Source organism: Sinocyclocheilus rhinocerous, unplaced genomic scaffold (genome assembly GCF_001515625.1).
Source record: "Sinocyclocheilus rhinocerous isolate Xijiao unplaced genomic scaffold, SAMN03320098_v1.1 scaffold62, whole genome shotgun sequence".
Lineage (NCBI taxonomy): Eukaryota > Metazoa > Chordata > Actinopteri > Cypriniformes > Cyprinidae > Sinocyclocheilus > Sinocyclocheilus rhinocerous.
Window position 1 is genome coordinate 1,590,945 of NW_015656585.1, and position 17,693 is coordinate 1,608,637.

A 17,693-nucleotide genomic window follows, 5' to 3' on the forward strand; every position below is an offset into this window, starting at 1 on the left:
GGGTGAGTAATTTATGGGCTAATTTTCATTTTTGGGTGAACTAACCCTTTAAGGTTCGTTAGCGTTCGGCCTGCTTTAAATCAGACACAGAGATGCAGTGCGGTAAGATCGCATTTATTTGAATTAATTAATTATGTAACTTATTTGAATTAGAGAGAGAGAGAAAGATGAAAGTTGCGTGTGTGAACCTGCCTCTGCGCGCCTCTCTCTTCAAGCAATGAGGCTTAGTTACTTCAAAAACAGCGATTTTACCCCCTCATTGCAGAGAAATATAACGTTGCGAGTCAGTAGCCTGTCGAAGCTATTTTACTAATAAAAGTTACCGTGCTGTTGTCGTGTGCAATAATGTGTGTGCGTGCGTCTATGAAAGCATCGTAGCCTACTGCATATAGTTTTAGTTTAGCTATAAACCCGAGCCCGACCAGAACCCGAAGCTATTCATTAAACATTAACCCGAACCCGAACCGAAACCCGAAAGTATTTCGGGACTCATCGGGCTCGGGTCGGGTAGCAGACCTCTAGTAAGTTATGAGGAAATTTTAATTCAGAAGTGAACTAATCCTTTAATTTATCCAAGTACAAACATTCTATATAGTCTCTCAACTAGTTACAGTATGCATTACTGCCATAAATCATCTTAAAATCCATTAAAGGGATAGTTCACCCAAAAATGAAAATTGTCATCATTTACTCACCTTCATGTCATTCCAAATCTGTTTGTTTCTTATGTTGAGCACAAAAGATATTTTAAAGAATTCTGAAGAACCAAACAGTTGTTGGTCCCCACTGACCTCCATAGTAGGGAAAGAAATATTATGGAAGTCAATGGGGACCATCAACTGTTTGATTACCAGCATTCTTCACAATATCTTCTTTTATGTTCAACATAAGAAATAAATTCATACAGGTTTGGAACGACATGAGGGTGAGTAAATAATGACCAAATTTTTTATTTTTGGGTGAACTACCCCTTTAAAAATGCTTCAAGGTAAATGTCACATCCTTCCTTGTTACAAAATGTAACAAAATTTACATGGTCATGAGAGATTGGGTTAAAACTTTGCATTATATTATTTGCATACATGTGTGCTGGTTGTACTTTAAACAGTTTGTATCTCAATGTTTATTCTTGCCCTGACAGCTCGCCAACAGATGCTTTACCTGAAAGGTAACTAATTCAAAGACCAGTTCCAACCCTCAATGTAGAAACTTTATTACCCTCATTGGCTATCAAAGCCAAATAATAAAAACAGAAAATTTGCCAAGTTATTTTAAGGAATAAACAACAGACAAAATCCTGCAATGAAGCGTGATTGTGTTGTGTATGAATAAAGTAAAGTAGTTTGATCGGTACGGCAGAGGAGCATTCAGAATCCATTTCAAGTAACCAGTACGCACTGGGGGAAATTGATGGCAGTGGCACCTTCAACACACCACCTGCAATTCCCCTGAGGCTCTCATTATCCCACAGCACTGCAACCACTCGGCAACAGTTGCTATGGGCCCTCCCTCACTATCACACCCCTGAGAACAGAAGCGCACAGCACATGGTTGGCAGTGGAAACCAGTATACCTTACATTAGTCTGTACTGCTGTATAGTATTTTCAGCAACATGAATGGAATGGAAAAATGGAGAACAAATGTGAGATTTTAACAATGATGAAAAATTGGCTCCCCATAATCAGTATTTTAGAAATAGGAAAATAAGAAGGTTGCTTGAAGTGGGTGCAGATTTTAAAGGGATAGTTCATCCAAAAATGAAAATTCTGTCATTAATTACTCACCCTCATATTGTTCCAAATCAATAAGACCTTTGTTCATCTTCAGAATACAAATTAAGATATTTTTGATGAAATCCTAGAGCTTTCTGGCCCTGCACAGACAGCAACGCAACTACCACAAGGCCCAGAGAGGTAGTAAGAACATCGTTAAAATAGTCCATGTGACATCAGTGGTTCAACCTTAATTTTATGAAGCTACGAGGATACTTTTTGTGCGCAAAGAAACAAAAAGAATGACTTTATGTGTCGTAGTACTGTTGTGAATGTGTGTCGAATTCTGACATGGAAGAGAAGAAATTGCTCAATAAAAGTCATTATTTTTGTTTTCTTTGCACAAAAAGTATTCTCGTAGCTTCATAAAATTAAGGTTGAACCACCAATGTCACATGGATTATTTTAACGATGTCCTTACCTTTCTGTGCCTTGAACGTGGTAGCTTCGTTGCTGACTATGGAGGGTCAGAAAGATTTCATTAAAAATATCTTAATTTGTGTTCCGAAGATGAACAAAGGTCTTACAGGTTTGGAACAACATGAGGGTGAGTAATTAATGACAGAATTTTCATTTTCAACTTTCCAAGGTGCCATTAATTTCCTACTTCCATATAAAAACAAACATAAACCATCACTTGATAGAATTCTTACCAACAGCACTTAAGCAAACCTGCATAGTACACACACTTCATTTTAACAAGTCTTAAGTTTAAGCTATCTAACAACAGTGCCCTTTAAAGCTTGTATGCAGACATAAATGCCTACGCAGTGATTTGACAGTTGTTCAGGTGGATAGGTCAGAGGCTTTAACCTTTAAACACTTTGATATATAATTCTGCTTCATGCTTCTTTTCCCCCCAGATTTTCTAGCACCATTAAGAGGTAAAGTGAGGCAAAAAAGTAGCAGCTGGTGACAAGACAAAGACCAGGAGAACATGACTGAAAGCCCATAATTATGAAAAGAAGAGTTGAGACTGTGAGTGCGCTCAGGACAATTAAAGCTTAGGTGTGAAATTTCTGCACAAATACACCTATCAGGACTGCAAAAACAATGACTGTTTATTAAACAGGTCTCTCTGTCTGCCATTGCTCAAGCAAACCCGCCTCCAAACTCTTACCATTGGTGTCGCCATGTTGGGTTGGTTGGGATTCTCAAACAAATTTTCTGAAAACACCACAAAGACACAGTATTTTCAGCAGTACAAATGGGACAGTACAGTAAGATATAGATCGAGTCTGATGGGGAGGCTGCATTCTTGCCTGGAGTATATGCTCCTCACTAATTTAATCTATTACCTTCCTCAGTCCTCTTAGTACCTTTAAGCATTGCCCTTGGCAACAATGATCACAGTCACAGAGATGAGCGAGTCAAAAATAAATCAACAACATCTGTCTCATTTAAAATACAAAACAAGAGATGTTGCCCCTGTCAACTGAGCAGTGTCTCTCAGGACTCCAATGGTCATTTCTCTTTTTCCTCAGGAAGTTACTAGGTTCGGCTTTGTGATGACCCTTGGCCACCTGTCGGGACTCCCAGCAAGTGCAGAATCTAAGCCAGCACCTTCAAAACTAATCACTCACTTATTTACTCATGACTCTTCATTGTTATCGAAGATGACGTCACTTCCAGAAGTGTGGTTACTTTTGGCCATTGAAGGTGGTCGTGGAACCCAATTCATGACCTGCATGTCCTTCTACAGCAGGGGTATCCAAACCTCTTCCTGGAGGGCCACTGTCCTGCAGAGTTTAGCTCCAACCATGAACCAAAGTAATCAAGGTCTTCAGACTCACTAGAAACTTCAAGGCAAGTGTGTTGGAAATGGCTGAAGATAAACTCTTCAGTATATTGGCCTTCAGGAGCAGGATTGGACACCCCTGTTCTACTGTTAGGACATATGAATGCAGTGTTGAAAATGTGTTGGTGAGTACAAAAAACATGTTGATTTTCTAATTGTTCAACACCCTTTTTTAGATGCAGCACTAGATGCCAGCCAGTTAGTAGCCATTATTCCCTGGTGCAATACAACTTGCTTTTAAGGTTCAATTGAGGTGGTTCTTCAACTGTCATTATTGTCCTTAAAGTCTCATGAAACCCCCCTGTTACAGCACTGGTCTTTCACACCTTAGATCTGAAAAAGACTCCAGAAAACAAAAGCTGTGGAAAAGTGAGAGTGTAGAGGGTGGGAAGAGGGTAGAAAACAACCAATAAAACACAGATCTACAACACACACATTACACAGACAAATGGATATTAAAATATCCTTAAAACAGAAAGAATAAAGGCAGTTACTTTTTGTTTACTCTTCTTTGAATTTTCGGTCTATATCATTGTTTGCTGTGTATCACAATAATCCGTCGTGTCATCACGTTCATGATCAGACATACCACTGTATCAGCGCCCTTATTTGCAAATATTTAATTTGAAGAAGACATGATATGTGCACACACACGGTGCTGGTTCATGTTTGGAGCATGAGAGAATATGAAATATGTTCACAAAATTTGAAACACGCTTGCTTCGGTCCGGATATGAACTATGATCCACGCAGCGAGTGTTGTTAAACTCATCGTGGCATTCAGCGCAGAAACCGCTCTCTCATGCACACTCCACGCGTTGTTACAGTATATATTAAATACTGTTACGGTCATGTTAACGGAGGTGATGTTCAAGGATCTCTGTGTCGGGAGCGAGCGCGCATTCAAAAGCGATTTTTAATGCCCCGCATATTAATAGAGGCTCCCTGATACCCACAATTTATAAACTGTATAATTAACCAAAGATATAATTGCAAGAGGAAGTACTGAATACCATACAGTGGTGGCCAAAATTATTAGAACACCTGACAGATCTGAAAATATTGACCTTTTTTTTTCCTCCAAAACATGATTTCATTTCATAATGTTCGTGAAACATGCAGATGGTTGCTCTGAGCCCAACAAATATCAGATGAAGTGAGCCGTACTGTTTTTATTAGGGATGCACGGTATGCACCGATACCATTTTTTCAGAACCGATCCGAAAATTCCGAGTATCGGCCGATACTGATCCGATACTAGCACCTCAGTGTGTTGACCTGATCATCACTGTTTTGTGTGTTAAACACAATCTACTAAATATAGTAGATAAACTTCATTTTAAAGAAAAATAACAATTGAAAAAATATAAAAATACTATTATAAATCAGTTGTGTTCACTGTCATTCAACTCCTCTCCAATGACCTCATGGGATAGTAAAGTGTCCAGTGAGTCGGCGCCGATAGCCTCGTGGGCAGAGCGTCGACATGTAGCGCCGTTGTGCTTTGGGCGTCCCGTGTTCGAGACCCGGCTCGCGGACCTTTCCCGATCCCGTCCCCCCTCTACCTCTTCAGCTTCGCTTCCAGTCTAACTACTGTCCTAACAAATAAAAGGCAAAAATGCCAAAAATAAATCTCATTAAAAAAAAAAAAAAACGTCCATTGGATAGGCACTTCAGAATCTTGCTTGAAGTAGTAGGTCATCTGGGTACTTTTTGCCTACTGTTTTATAAACACTGTGAATTCAGACATACTATTTTTTAACATGTTTTCACCTACAATATAGAAGGGAAGTAGGCATATCGGGATACAGGACCAGTAAGTACAGAATCCATGTTTCACAATCTTATGAATCTACCTCTATCCTAATAACAGGCTGTTAACAAAGAACAGGCAAAGTGCCTTCATCTGACAAGCAGCAAGGTGTTGTGGAGGCCTCCATATCGTCAATCACTGAAGTGCAGTCTGCATTTAACCACCACTTTTTGCAGTTTGAGGACTGCACATCACTGGATCTGCTGGAAAGGTCATCTGAAGGAAATGTCAGACTACCATAGTTAATGTTTTTCTGACCTGTTTTTGCAGATTTCCTCCAAAACATGGGTAGCCAAACCTGCTCCGGGAGAGATACCCTTTTGTGCAGTTCCAAATCTGCTTCAACCCATTTGCCTTCAAGCAATCCTGAACACCTTAATTAGCTGGTACAAGTTTGTTCTATTAGGGTTGAAGCTAAAATCTACAGGAAGGCAGACCTCAAGGAGCAGGGTTGGTTAAGGTCTTTCAGATGACAACAGCAAGAGGCTGAGTGAATGTTAAATGAATTTCAGTTCAAATCCCCCTCAATCAATTTTACAATAAAAACTGTCAACGGTCTCCAACCCTAAAAAACATGCCCTTTTGAGTAGGACTGTCACGATTCCTCGAATAAATTTGAGTACACGATCATAAAAAGCTGTTGATTGCATTTTGCCCGTGTCCATTGACGGAAGTGGCGCCTATTCCACGGACAAGAATCCATGAAAAGCATATTATACCATTTTCTAAGGCTGCACAAAATTATTTAAACCATTTAAAAACCATAATGTAGGGATGCACCGAATGTTCGGCAACCAAAATTATTCGGCCGAAAATAGCAAAAAAATCTCTTTTGGTGTTCGACTGAATAAGCGAAAAGGCCGAATAATATGTACCGAACAATGACTAACGCGATCAAATTGAGGCACGCACTAATGCAGCAAACATGTCTGCAGTGTGAAAGTATTTAAAACTATAAGAGAAAGACGCAGAAATCATTACAAGCACGAAGCACCGACAGCGAGACTGTGTAGTGCTGCATCTCGTCTCCGATGAGAAGAAGAGGTGGCTGATGCTGGTGGTTAGGCTACTGTATGATGATTGAAATCGTGAAATGGCCTCAAACCATTAGTAAATAAACTGCAAAATGTTATATTTTCTAATGCATGCACGAATTGCATGTATTCTGAAAGCGCTGCACGAGCTCGCGCCAGGGTTCGAAGCCCAAAGCGCAAGGAAAATCTGTGCTAAACCTGTTACTCGTCAGTTGCTCAGTAACATTTTTGTGAATTTTTTTAGTGTTTACAACTGTGATGACCAGCGCTTATCAGGATCAACTAGTATGTGAAAATATTTAAAGTTCACGTCACAGAATCTTTAAAATACGTCCGAGAGTTTTACACACCAGTCTGTTACTGCCAAAATAAAAGCCGAGAAAAAGCAACAACTCCATCATCTCAGCCTCAGAAGTCACGCCCACGGAACGTTGGCTAAATGTCTGATGCATATAGCACACAAAAGTGGAAACACTTCAGGAGTTTCGAAGTCGTCATAGGATTGGTTGAATTATACAGGATTTCCGGGAGACGTGTGTGTCGCGTTCTTTAACGTTCCGCCTGGAAACAAAGAAGGCGTGACGCCAAACTCCTTCACGAAAGAAGAAAGCCATCGTGTTTACAACTGTGATGACCAGCGCTTATCAGGATCAACTAGTATGTGAAAATATTTAAAGTTCACGTCACAGAATCTTTAAAATACGTCCGAGAGTTTTACACACCAGTCTGTTATTGTGGCGACATTTCCACACCCCGCAACGTGACGCTGAAACGAAATGTCTGCTAGAATGTAAAAAAAATGTTCAGTGTTAAGTAAATATTTTTAAATTGTTGTTTTGTAATTTATTTTTTATTTGAAAAGCAGGACAAAACAGTAAAAAGTACATTTTGGCTATTTAATTTATGCAATGGTGAAAAAAATGGCAAAATAGGCCTACATGGGGGGAAAAATGCGAAAAACCGTGTTCGGTATTCAGCCTTCGGCCCAGTGTTTCATTTTGTTCGGCTTCGGCTAAGAATTTTCATTTCGGTGCATCCCTAATAATAAAGCATGTGCTGTTGTGAGTTCACAAAGGCTATGAAGCAATTAAATATACGCGTTGCGGGTTTAATATGTGCTTTATGCATGTAGGTTACGTGCATCTCAGAGTGCCTACATTCACAGTAAATGCTGCTCCACACAAACAGTTCTCTTATATACACGAACCATCTCAAACTCCATCTTAGCATATAGTGCGAGTCTGAGATGCTTATAATGTTCATCTGGGAACAATGCGCACCATTCTATCAGATTCATAAGGTCAATCATTTATAAACATACGCCAACACAGGAGAAGACATCATTGCCTTTGTAAATATGCTAACTGTTCATTGCGATTTCAAAATAAAAGTTTAAACCCTCGCTCTGAGTTAGCATGTTTTGATCTCCATGTTCTTGTTCAAGAAATGAGAGTGGCATTTCTATCATAAAGAAGTGGCCAAATATTAAAGATTAAGTGGACATTTTAATTAAATGTTGTTCAGTCATAATATTGATTGTTTTTACACTTGATCACACTGTAAAGTGCATTTGAAGGGCATTTGATATAATACATAATATATAAGTTACAATTATATTGTTTTATTACATCATTTTAACTATTTTGTTCAATAAAACCACATGATTATTTGTTTTTGATATTTTATTTGAACCAATTATTATTGCCTAATTGCTGCTATATCTATATTTTAAGTCATTTTAAAATCTATTGTTCGCTAAGGTCCATTTTTATTACCACAAAAAATTATCTGATTACTTGATTAAAGGTCAGGATAATCGACCGATTACTCGATTACCAAAATAATCGGTGGTGACAGCCCTACTTTTGAGCTCAAGTATGGATCTCAGTGACCACCAGGGAAAATTGAAACTAGATCTTCTTCCAAAGAGTGAAATCACAGAAAATTAGCAAGGAACTGGCTCTGGGGTGGATTAGGAGTGAAAACCAGCTGTTCTCAGATGTGTTCCAGAGGAACTCTAGATGGCCTGATCACCAGGGTGAAAAAATAGCACCCTGATTTATCAAATAAATGTTACCTGTGATTCCAGACGATAACAATCACAAGGAGAAAAAAAACAAGGAACATTTTCAGGCAGCCAGTGAGTATTCAGTATGTGGTTCTCTTGGGTTTGCAGGTATTATTTCTGCCTTCAGCCTACTTACTTATCCTACATGCGAAAACATTACAGAGTGTAATAAGAGCTGTCTGGATAAAGGACCATCTAGACATGTTCATCAGTCTAAACTTAGGCCAATGTAACAGTCAATGTGTTTCTGACTGCTTTTAAAATTATGAAAATTACGTGCGAAGATGTGGATTTGTCTTCATAACAAGCCAAATTTCACTCCGGTCATTTGGAAAATCCAAGGAAAATAAAGTAACACATTAGTTCATACTAGTGCTCCAAGACCTATTTAAGGAGAAACGTGGTTGGCTCAGCCAATGGAAAAGCTGTAAAGCAGTCTCAGATGCACACACAGTTCTACTGAGTTTTGGAATGACTTTTGCAGGATTCTTCTTTACACCTGCATGTGAAATGCATAGGGTTTTTAATTAAATTATTTGTGATCTAGATGTACACTGAATTCATTCTCTGTAATGGAGGAATAATTCAATCTACATCTAGATACCATACATTCTCTTTCTTTCTCTCTCCTTCAGCTGTTCCCATTAGGGATCGCCACAATAGAATTATCCACAGATAATCTGGCACAGGTTTTACACCGGATACTAGGGCTGCACGATAAATCGCATGCGATGTTTAACGCGCATCTTATCAGTAAAGCCGTTCTGTAATCAGCGGTAAATCTCCATCACCTGCGGGCTTTCACATTGAGCAGCATTAATTACACAGAGCCGTTGTTCACTGACGAGCTGCGACAAACCACGTTCATATTCGCGCGATAGATGCGCGTTAAATATCGCATGCGATTTATCGTGCAGCCCTACCGGATACCTTTTCCTGAAGCAACCCAGTACTGAGAGTGCACCAACTTGTGCCCCAGTGCTGGAACTAGATACCATACCATCACCTGGGTTATACCCAAGCATTTTTTTTTTTTACAGCAAAACCACAAAAAACACTATCCTGTATCAAAGCTGTGTCCAGCAATTTAATGCAGACACTTCAACTGAGTGATGAAGCACCAGCACCAGCTCAGCCCTAATGAATACCATCCATTCTACTTAGCTATGTTGAGCAACCTTGTCTACATATGGCCACAGGCACTGAAACAGCCAACAAAGTCTGGCTGGGTCTTTAAAAGAAGTTTGAGTTAAACTAAGAGGGAAATACTGCCAGCCTTGCAGCACACCCTCATGGAATTCTTCTCAATTTGAGGTATCCTACTCTGGCACTGGAAAAATAGGAGCAGAAAGTGCACTTGATTGTGTAGGGTAGAACATACACGTTATTTGCAGTCTGTATATGTATATTTAACTTTGCGTGTACGTAAAAATAAATAGGATGGATTTCTGTGGCTTAGCACAGGTGAACAACATAACTTTCAAAAAGAACAAAATATGTATTTTCACATTTTTGAATATTCTCACAGGCAATGAAACATGATGTCAGTATAAGGTGATAGTCATTTACTGACATCTAGTGGTGACAGTCAACAATTGCTAGTCACTATGAGTTGCAAAGCTTATCCATTCACAACTGAAGACATATAATTCAAAACGATTTGAAAGCATTGAGAGAAGACTTCCTCCATGACAGAAGGTTTTAATTATTAGCAAAGATGCATTTTTGGTATGGACTTCAAGGATTGAGAAATCATTTATGCAATCGTTATATAATTTGGAATACAGCCTCCACACACTCACAGAAAGCATCATTTAAAAAAACAGAAAAAGCTGAAGAACGAATGACAAAAAACACAATAAGATTGGTGCAAATAAAAAATGGATCAGTTACATGGCTAGTGTTTGCTATCATGTACACTAACTGAAGATGCGTAATAAACTAGGGCTGCACCTAACGATTATTTAGTAAATCAATTAATCTGTGGATTCTTTCTTCAATTGGCTGATTAATCAGATAAAACATTATTTTGTGTTTTTACTGGGGGAAAAAAACTATGAAATAAGCTATTCCAGTGTTTCCTTCAAACAATGTGCAAATTAAAGGCTATAACAACAAGCATAGTGATTGTATCTATGTGTAGTCTATGCTGATGTACAACAAATGTTAAAAAAAAAAAGCCTTACAATATATAAAAACAGCTTATTGGTTCTTTTAATGCTGGAAGACCATTTAAATCTATATTTTAAAATGATAAAGTAAAACAGAAGCACAAACTAAGTGTTAAAATTAAAATGCAGGAACACACATTCCCCGAGTACCTGACAGCTCATGCCTCATTAAACGATATGCTTACAAGTATGTTTGAAGCATTTAATAAAGAATTCTCATGTTTTGGGTAGCTAGGTAGCACTTTTTCCACAGCAGCTCACGCTGTGTCCTCATTCTGTTCATGGAAATGCATTGTTCACTGCTGTAAGATGATGTGACTGGAGTTTTTGTGCACAGCATTCAGGCATGAGTCATCAATAATAAAATTAGTTGTTGGTTGTTTTCATTATCGATTACACAATTAGCTGTTGCAGCCCTATTATAAACCATCTACAATGCAGCATCACACAAACATGTTCACAATCATCACAATAAGGTCTCTAAATGAAAAAACATAAAATGTTCTGTACAACAAGAATATTTACCTGGACAGAGCAATGTTGCGTAATAACCTCTCAGTCGCCTCTGAAAGGTCCGAAGGCACCAGGATCTCTACAGGTTGTATTTTCAGTACCTTGGATTCCAGCTCTGAATGGGATACATTATCTTTGAAACAGTCCACCATCAGGTCCCCAATGCTCGGCTGGACCACCTGTATTCCAAAGGGAAGACAGGGCTGTAGTAGTGAGCATTAAAAGTTATAATAATATGGGATTGTTTTAACCAGCTAAAACACTCTGTTGTATTACAACATTGACACTACAATGACTTACCACCATCCCTACAGTCAGCTCCTTGCTCTGTTTATCAAAACTCTCGCTTACACACATTAAATAGCTGTTGCCACTGTCCTGCACCACATCTTCAGCTTGCTCCAAATCTCCCAGCTTTAGCAGAGGATTCACATCTGAGAAAAAGACAATTAAATAATTAATTGCAGGCTCTGTACTACTTAAAAAACAGATACTGTGGCCATTTCGTAAATAGATACACTTCCCTTCAAAAGTTTGGGCTCACTAAGTTTATTTTGAAAGAACTGAATACCTTTATTCATCAAGGATGCATTCAATTGATCAAACGTGGCATTAAAGACTTTTACATTCCATTTCAAATCGATGCTGTTATTTATAACTTTCCATCCAACAAAGAATCCTGTAAAAATGTATCATGGTTTCCACAATAAATAAATAAATAAATAAGCAGCACAAGTTTTTTTCAATATTGATAATAAGAAATGTTTCTTAAGCACCAAATCAGCATATTAGGATGATTTCTGAAGGATCATGTGACATTGAAGACAGAAGTAATAATGCTGAAAATTCATCTTTGCCATCACAGAAATAATTTACATAAAATATATTAAACTAGACAACGGTTATTTGAAATTGTATCACAATATTACTGTTTTTACTGTATTTTTGATCAACCAAATGCAGCCTTGGTAAACACATGAGACTTCTTTCAAAAAAATGTAAAAATCTTTTCAATCCAAATGAGTGCTGCTGGTCAACAACAGGGGTATATTGAAATCAATCTCAAAAGAATAATAATAATGAATCTACTGAGTAAGAGCACAAACAATACCTTCTCCCACAAGCGTGGATTTGGTGTAAAGTGCATGTAGTTGCCGTGTGAATAGAGAACTCTTGTTGGTGCCGGAGGCCTTGATGGCTGTAGTTTCGGTCTGCTTGACTACACCTACCTAAGAATGACATTTACATTTAGTCATTCACAGACTCTTTTATCCAAAAAGCGACTTACAAATGAGGACAATAGAAGCAATCAAAATCAACAAAACAGCAATAACGGGCCCTATTTTAATGATCTAAGTGCATGGTCTGAAACGCATGGCGTGTCCGAATCCACTTTTGCTAGTTTAACAACGGAAAAAACAGTTGGCGCGCCAGGCACATGGTCCAAAAGGGTTGTACCTAATCTCTTAATGAGTCATGGGTGTGTTTTGGGCGTAATGTGCAAAAAACCAATCAGAGTCTCATCTCCCATTCTCTTTAAAAGCCAGTTGCGCTTGCACCATGGCGGATTCGCTATTTACATAATTTGTAAATAGCGGAATTTACAAGAGCAAAGACTGAATGCTTCTCCAGAGAGGAAACAGATCTACGGGACAAGCCGGATTCCACCAAAGCCCCCTGAGGTGAAGCAGGCGTGGGAGTACACAATAATAATCTTTTACATTGCAATCCTTTTATTTTTAATATTTGGAATGTTTGTGTTTAGGCAATTTAGGCATGAAAACACTGTTATGGTAACAGAAATCACAGAAATTTGATAGATTTACTTGTGTCTATGTGACAAATTTGCAGCATATTGTAATTAAGAGAACATCAGTGACCTTATAGCCCTGAGAGACCAGTCGCCGAACATGCACAAATAGGCGATGAGTAGGGATGCTGGCCGTCATGAAGTTATGGTCCAGATGACAAGTGATATTGAGCTCCTTTGCAGCGATCTAAAAAATACAAATAAAAATAAAAACGCGCAGTCTAAAATGATCATTTATGCCAACAGGTCAATGTCATTGCATTAAAGGGATAGTTTACTTCAAATGTAAAATTCTAATTTTAAAATTCGTTTGAGCTTCTGTTTACTATATTTCATGAGCTTTATGTATGTACGTCTATTTATGTGATCTGTTCATTATTTAAAGCGATTGTGTTTCTCTGGATTAAACTGCTCAATTCATGTGGATTACTTTTACTTTCTCTTTATGAACTTTTTGTAGGCCTTTCAGTGAGGGGACAGAATTTTTCAGGTTTCATTAAAAATATCTTAATTTTTGCTTTGTGATAGAATCTTTTTGATGAGTAGTGATTAAGAATAAAAATTCTTGTTTTTTGGGGGGTTTTTTTAAGTGTAATTAAAGTATTTTGAGGAAGATTGAAAATCGAATGCATAATGATTTTATGCACAAGTGCTGAGGCAGTGATAGTGTTTTCTTTGTATAAGACAAGTGTTTGTCTTAAAGTACCTTAAGTCAGACAAATATTAGGTTGAATAATTATATAAAGTTTCAAACACGAGCAAAAGTCTTATGGATTTGGAACAACATGAGGGTGATGAATTCATTTGTGGCTAAACTAACCCTTTAAAAGGATAATTTATCACCATTTGTGATGGGCTGCTCTAGTTCTTACCTCTGCATCCTCACCAAAGAACCTGTACTTGTAGCCACACTCAACGCAAAGCACTGTGTCCGCATGTTGTTTTTTGATCTCCATGTACTGTTCCTCTAGAGGAGTGTATATGGTCTTGGTTCTCCTGTTGGGAACACCAGGCTCTTCTGAACTCTTTTTGATCACAGTATTCTTAGCAAACTGACTAAAGGAAAACTCCTGAAAACAGAAAAAGTAAAAACATCAGCAGCTATAATGGCCATTCTGGCAAACACTGAGAATGAGATTAGCTGTGTTTTCTTTAAGTGACAAATCAAGTACTTCATAAACATGCAATCTGACAAACAACAGTCTTTCAATGGTCAACTCTGAAACATACAAGTTTTGTATAGAATCAAACCTGTTTAATCTTAATAGGCTCTTCTTTGACCTCTTCCACCAATTCATTGTAGGAATTCATTACACTGTGTTGTTGTTGGGCAGAACTCTCAGCTTTTGCAGAGTCTGAAGGTTCCACTTCCATCCTTATAACCTGATCGGAGACTCGGCTCTCTGAGCTCCCGGGGCAGCTGAAATCTTTAAGCCTCGACAGGGTGGCATGGCTGACACTGGCTCTTGAGGATACCATCTTATCTATTGCACATAAAAGAGAAAGAAAATTAAAAAGAGGCTAAGAGGTTAATACACAAGCAAGTATTACAGTTAGTAGTGCACTGTCAGCACATTTTGTTGATCATGTACTGTACTTTTGTTTTCATGCCTTACAAACCTAAACATTTTATTTTCTGATGTTTGGAATGCTGTCTTTATGAATTTATAGCTTTTACGGAGTTACGTTATTAGATCTTTTTTTTTTCAAGAAAAACTGACTAGGGGTTGACTGATTATTACCGCCGATATTAAAAAATGTTATGGTTACCCGTATCGGTCATTTTCAAAAACAATTTGCTGACAAAATTCATACACATTTAAAGAAAGTTTTTGTCAGACCCCTTGTTATTCTTAATTTTTTTACATTAATTTTCATTATTACACCAGGCATATATATATAGGTTCAAAATATCGGTTGTAATCGGTATCGGCCCTGAAAAACACATATCAGTCAACCCCTACTGCTGACACAGAAATTTTGCTATATATAAAAAGTATGGTGGGTCAGTGAAAGTGTTATTTACAATTCTGAAAAGCAAAAAAAACATAATTGTTGAGCCCCACTTAGTGTGAATGTCAGAAGAGACATTTCTCTCATATACTCCATTCTTGTTATTTACTATCTGTAGACTGAACAGGTTTAAGAACGTATTTGTGCCAGCCCAGCCTCGTTCATTGTGCCTATTTTAAAATAAAAAGGTGAAATATACCAGCTGAAAACAACAAAAACAAATAAATGACATGTATGGTGCATGTGTCCTTACATGTGCTGGGGGTCACCATGCACTGCTCCTCTCTCTCCTCCTCCACACTGAGAGAGAGTTTGGGCCGTTTCTCTGAGGACATTCCTCCATCAGATAACCTCTTCTAAAATAGCACAGGTTTAGATTTCAGTCGGTGTTGCTTAAAAACAGCAAAAGCTTCGTGCATGCGATGAATATTTGACTTGAACTGTTGATATGACTCTATAGTATGAAAGGAGTGCAGAGTTTTTACGGAGTAAACAAGCAGTGCCTTTCCTGCACATAAAGCTCTTACCTTTCCTCTGCCCTCATGGCGTTTAATCCCGGGCTGGTCGGTTGGTTGAGATTTATCGTTTGCACTTGTAAAGAATCTGCTGATAGTTGTCTGAGTGCTGGACTTCTTGGAAGATTTGGATGCATTGACTTTTTTGACACTTGTATGCATTTTACAGCATTAACTGATTATTATCGTGATGCCTGCAACATTAAGTTTTTTTTTTAAAACAGGCCAAAACTGATTTTTAAAAATAGTCTCTGACAGAGACTAGTGCAGCGGATCATGTTGGCGCGTGAGTGACGTATCCAGTGTCTCGCGCACGCGAACTCTGCTGTACTGCAGAGGGTGAGAGATGCGCTACACTTGCGCAGGCAGTACAGTGATGCAGAGGGTGAAAGTGGCGTTAGATATGCGCAGTCCTCCATTTACAGAAGTCCATCCATGGTGGAGATCTGGAGGAAAAACTGTAACTGTAACAAACGGCAATCACAAATTAACATAATAATACTGATTTAAATGAATGGTGACTGTTCACGCTGTGCGTCTGAACTTGGCTGGGTTAAATGCAGAGCACAAATTCCAAGTATGAGACACCTACTTGGCTACACATCACACGTCACCTCATCTATGAGGTACAAAAAAGTGGCTTTCTGCTGTTTTAAAATTGATAAACACCAGTGTTCAACAAATAGCTTATTGACTTTTGTAAACTATATTATCACTATATATAAATATTCCCTAGAATATCATTATATGCTTTAACATTAAGATTTGTACTCATAAAATTACTAAAGTAGTCAAACTTGTTCATTAGAAGGGGGTGTCCCATAGTGTGTGTGTGTGTGTGTATATATATATATATATATATACATACATACAGGTGCATCTCAAAAATTTAGAATATCGTGAAAAAGTTCTTTTTTTTTGTAACTTATTTCAAAATGTGAAACTTTCGTATAGTCTACATTCATTACATGTAAAGTAAAACATTTCAAAAGTTTTTTGTTGTTGTTGTTTTAATTTTGATGATTAGAGCTTACAGCTCATGAAAGTCAAAAATCCAGTATCTCAAAATATTAGAATATTTACATTTGAGTTTCATTAAATGACCATCCCTACAGTATAAGTTCCGGGTATCTCTTGTTCTTTGAAACCACAATAATGGGGAAGACTGCTGACTTGGCAATGGTCCAGAAGACAATCATTGACACCCTCCACAAAGAGGGTAAGTAATAGAAGGTCATGACTCATTACTGAAAGGGGTGTCTGTTCACATAGTGCTGTGATTTGGGGTGCCGTGACATCTGCTGGTGTTGGTCCATTGTGTTTTATCAAGTCCAAAGTCAATGCAGCCATCTACCAGGAGACTTTGGAGCACTTTATGCTTCCATCTGCTGACAAGTTTTATGCAGATGCTGATTTCCTTTTCCAGCAGGACTTTAGCACCTGCCCACAGTGCCAAAATCACTTCCAAGTGGCTAAAGGAGCCCCAACCAAGTATTGAGTGCATAAATGAACATACTTTAAAGAACTTGAACTTTTCTGTATTGCAAATCTTTTTTTTTTTTTTATCTTAGGAAACATTCTAATATTTTGAGATACTGGATTTTTGACTTTCATGAGCTGTAAGCTCTAATCATCAAAATTAAAACAAAAAAACTAAAGTTTTACTTTACATGTAATGAATCGAGCATATATGAACGTTTCACTTTTTGAAATAAGTTTAACAAAAAATAACTTTTTCACAATATTCTAATTTTTTATGATGCACCTGTATATATATATATATATATGTGTGTGTGTGTGTTAGATGTTATCCCTTTGTAATTGTTAACATTTTTATAACTAATTTAATTACACATTTTTTCCAGTAACTCTAACAGATTAGTTACATTTACATATATATATACTGTATATATACACAGTATCTCACAGAAGTGAGTACACCCCTCACATTTTTGTTAATATTTTATTATATCTTTTCATGTGACAACACTGAAGAAATGACACTTTGCTACAATGTAAAGTACTGAGTGTACAGCTTGTATTACAGTGTAAATTTGCTGTCCCCTCAAAATAACTCAACACACAGCCATTAATGTCTAAACCACTGGCCACAAAAGTGAGTACACCCCTAAAGCCTGGCTCACACTACAGGATTTTTAGCCCGATTTAGCCCCGATTTCCCCCT

General features: G+C 37.8%; 1 protein-coding gene across 2 annotated transcripts in view; it reads right to left on the reverse strand.

Moving 5' to 3' along the window:
* The window catches only part of msh3 (mutS homolog 3 (E. coli)), a 72,874-nt gene extending 57,026 nt beyond the window's left edge, over positions 1–15,848 (reverse strand). The window contains exons 1-8 of one of the 2 annotated variants that reach the window (XM_016527956.1): positions 15,521–15,848; positions 15,247–15,349; positions 14,232–14,464; positions 13,853–14,050; positions 13,051–13,167; positions 12,282–12,399; positions 11,471–11,604; positions 11,183–11,349 (exon numbers count right to left, since the gene is read on the reverse strand). In XM_016527956.1, the coding sequence (XP_016383442.1) occupies positions 11,183–11,349; positions 11,471–11,604; positions 12,282–12,399; positions 13,051–13,167; positions 13,853–14,050; positions 14,232–14,464; positions 15,247–15,349; positions 15,521–15,670 (1,220 nt within the window). In that variant the 5' untranslated portion in view covers positions 15,671–15,848. Of the gene's footprint in view, positions 1–11,182; positions 11,350–11,470; positions 11,605–12,281; positions 12,400–13,050; positions 13,168–13,852; positions 14,051–14,231; positions 14,468–15,246; positions 15,350–15,520 lie in introns of both variants that reach the window. The other variant, XM_016527955.1, reaches the window with a different exon arrangement.
* Positions 15,849–17,693: the final 1,845 nt, after the last annotated feature.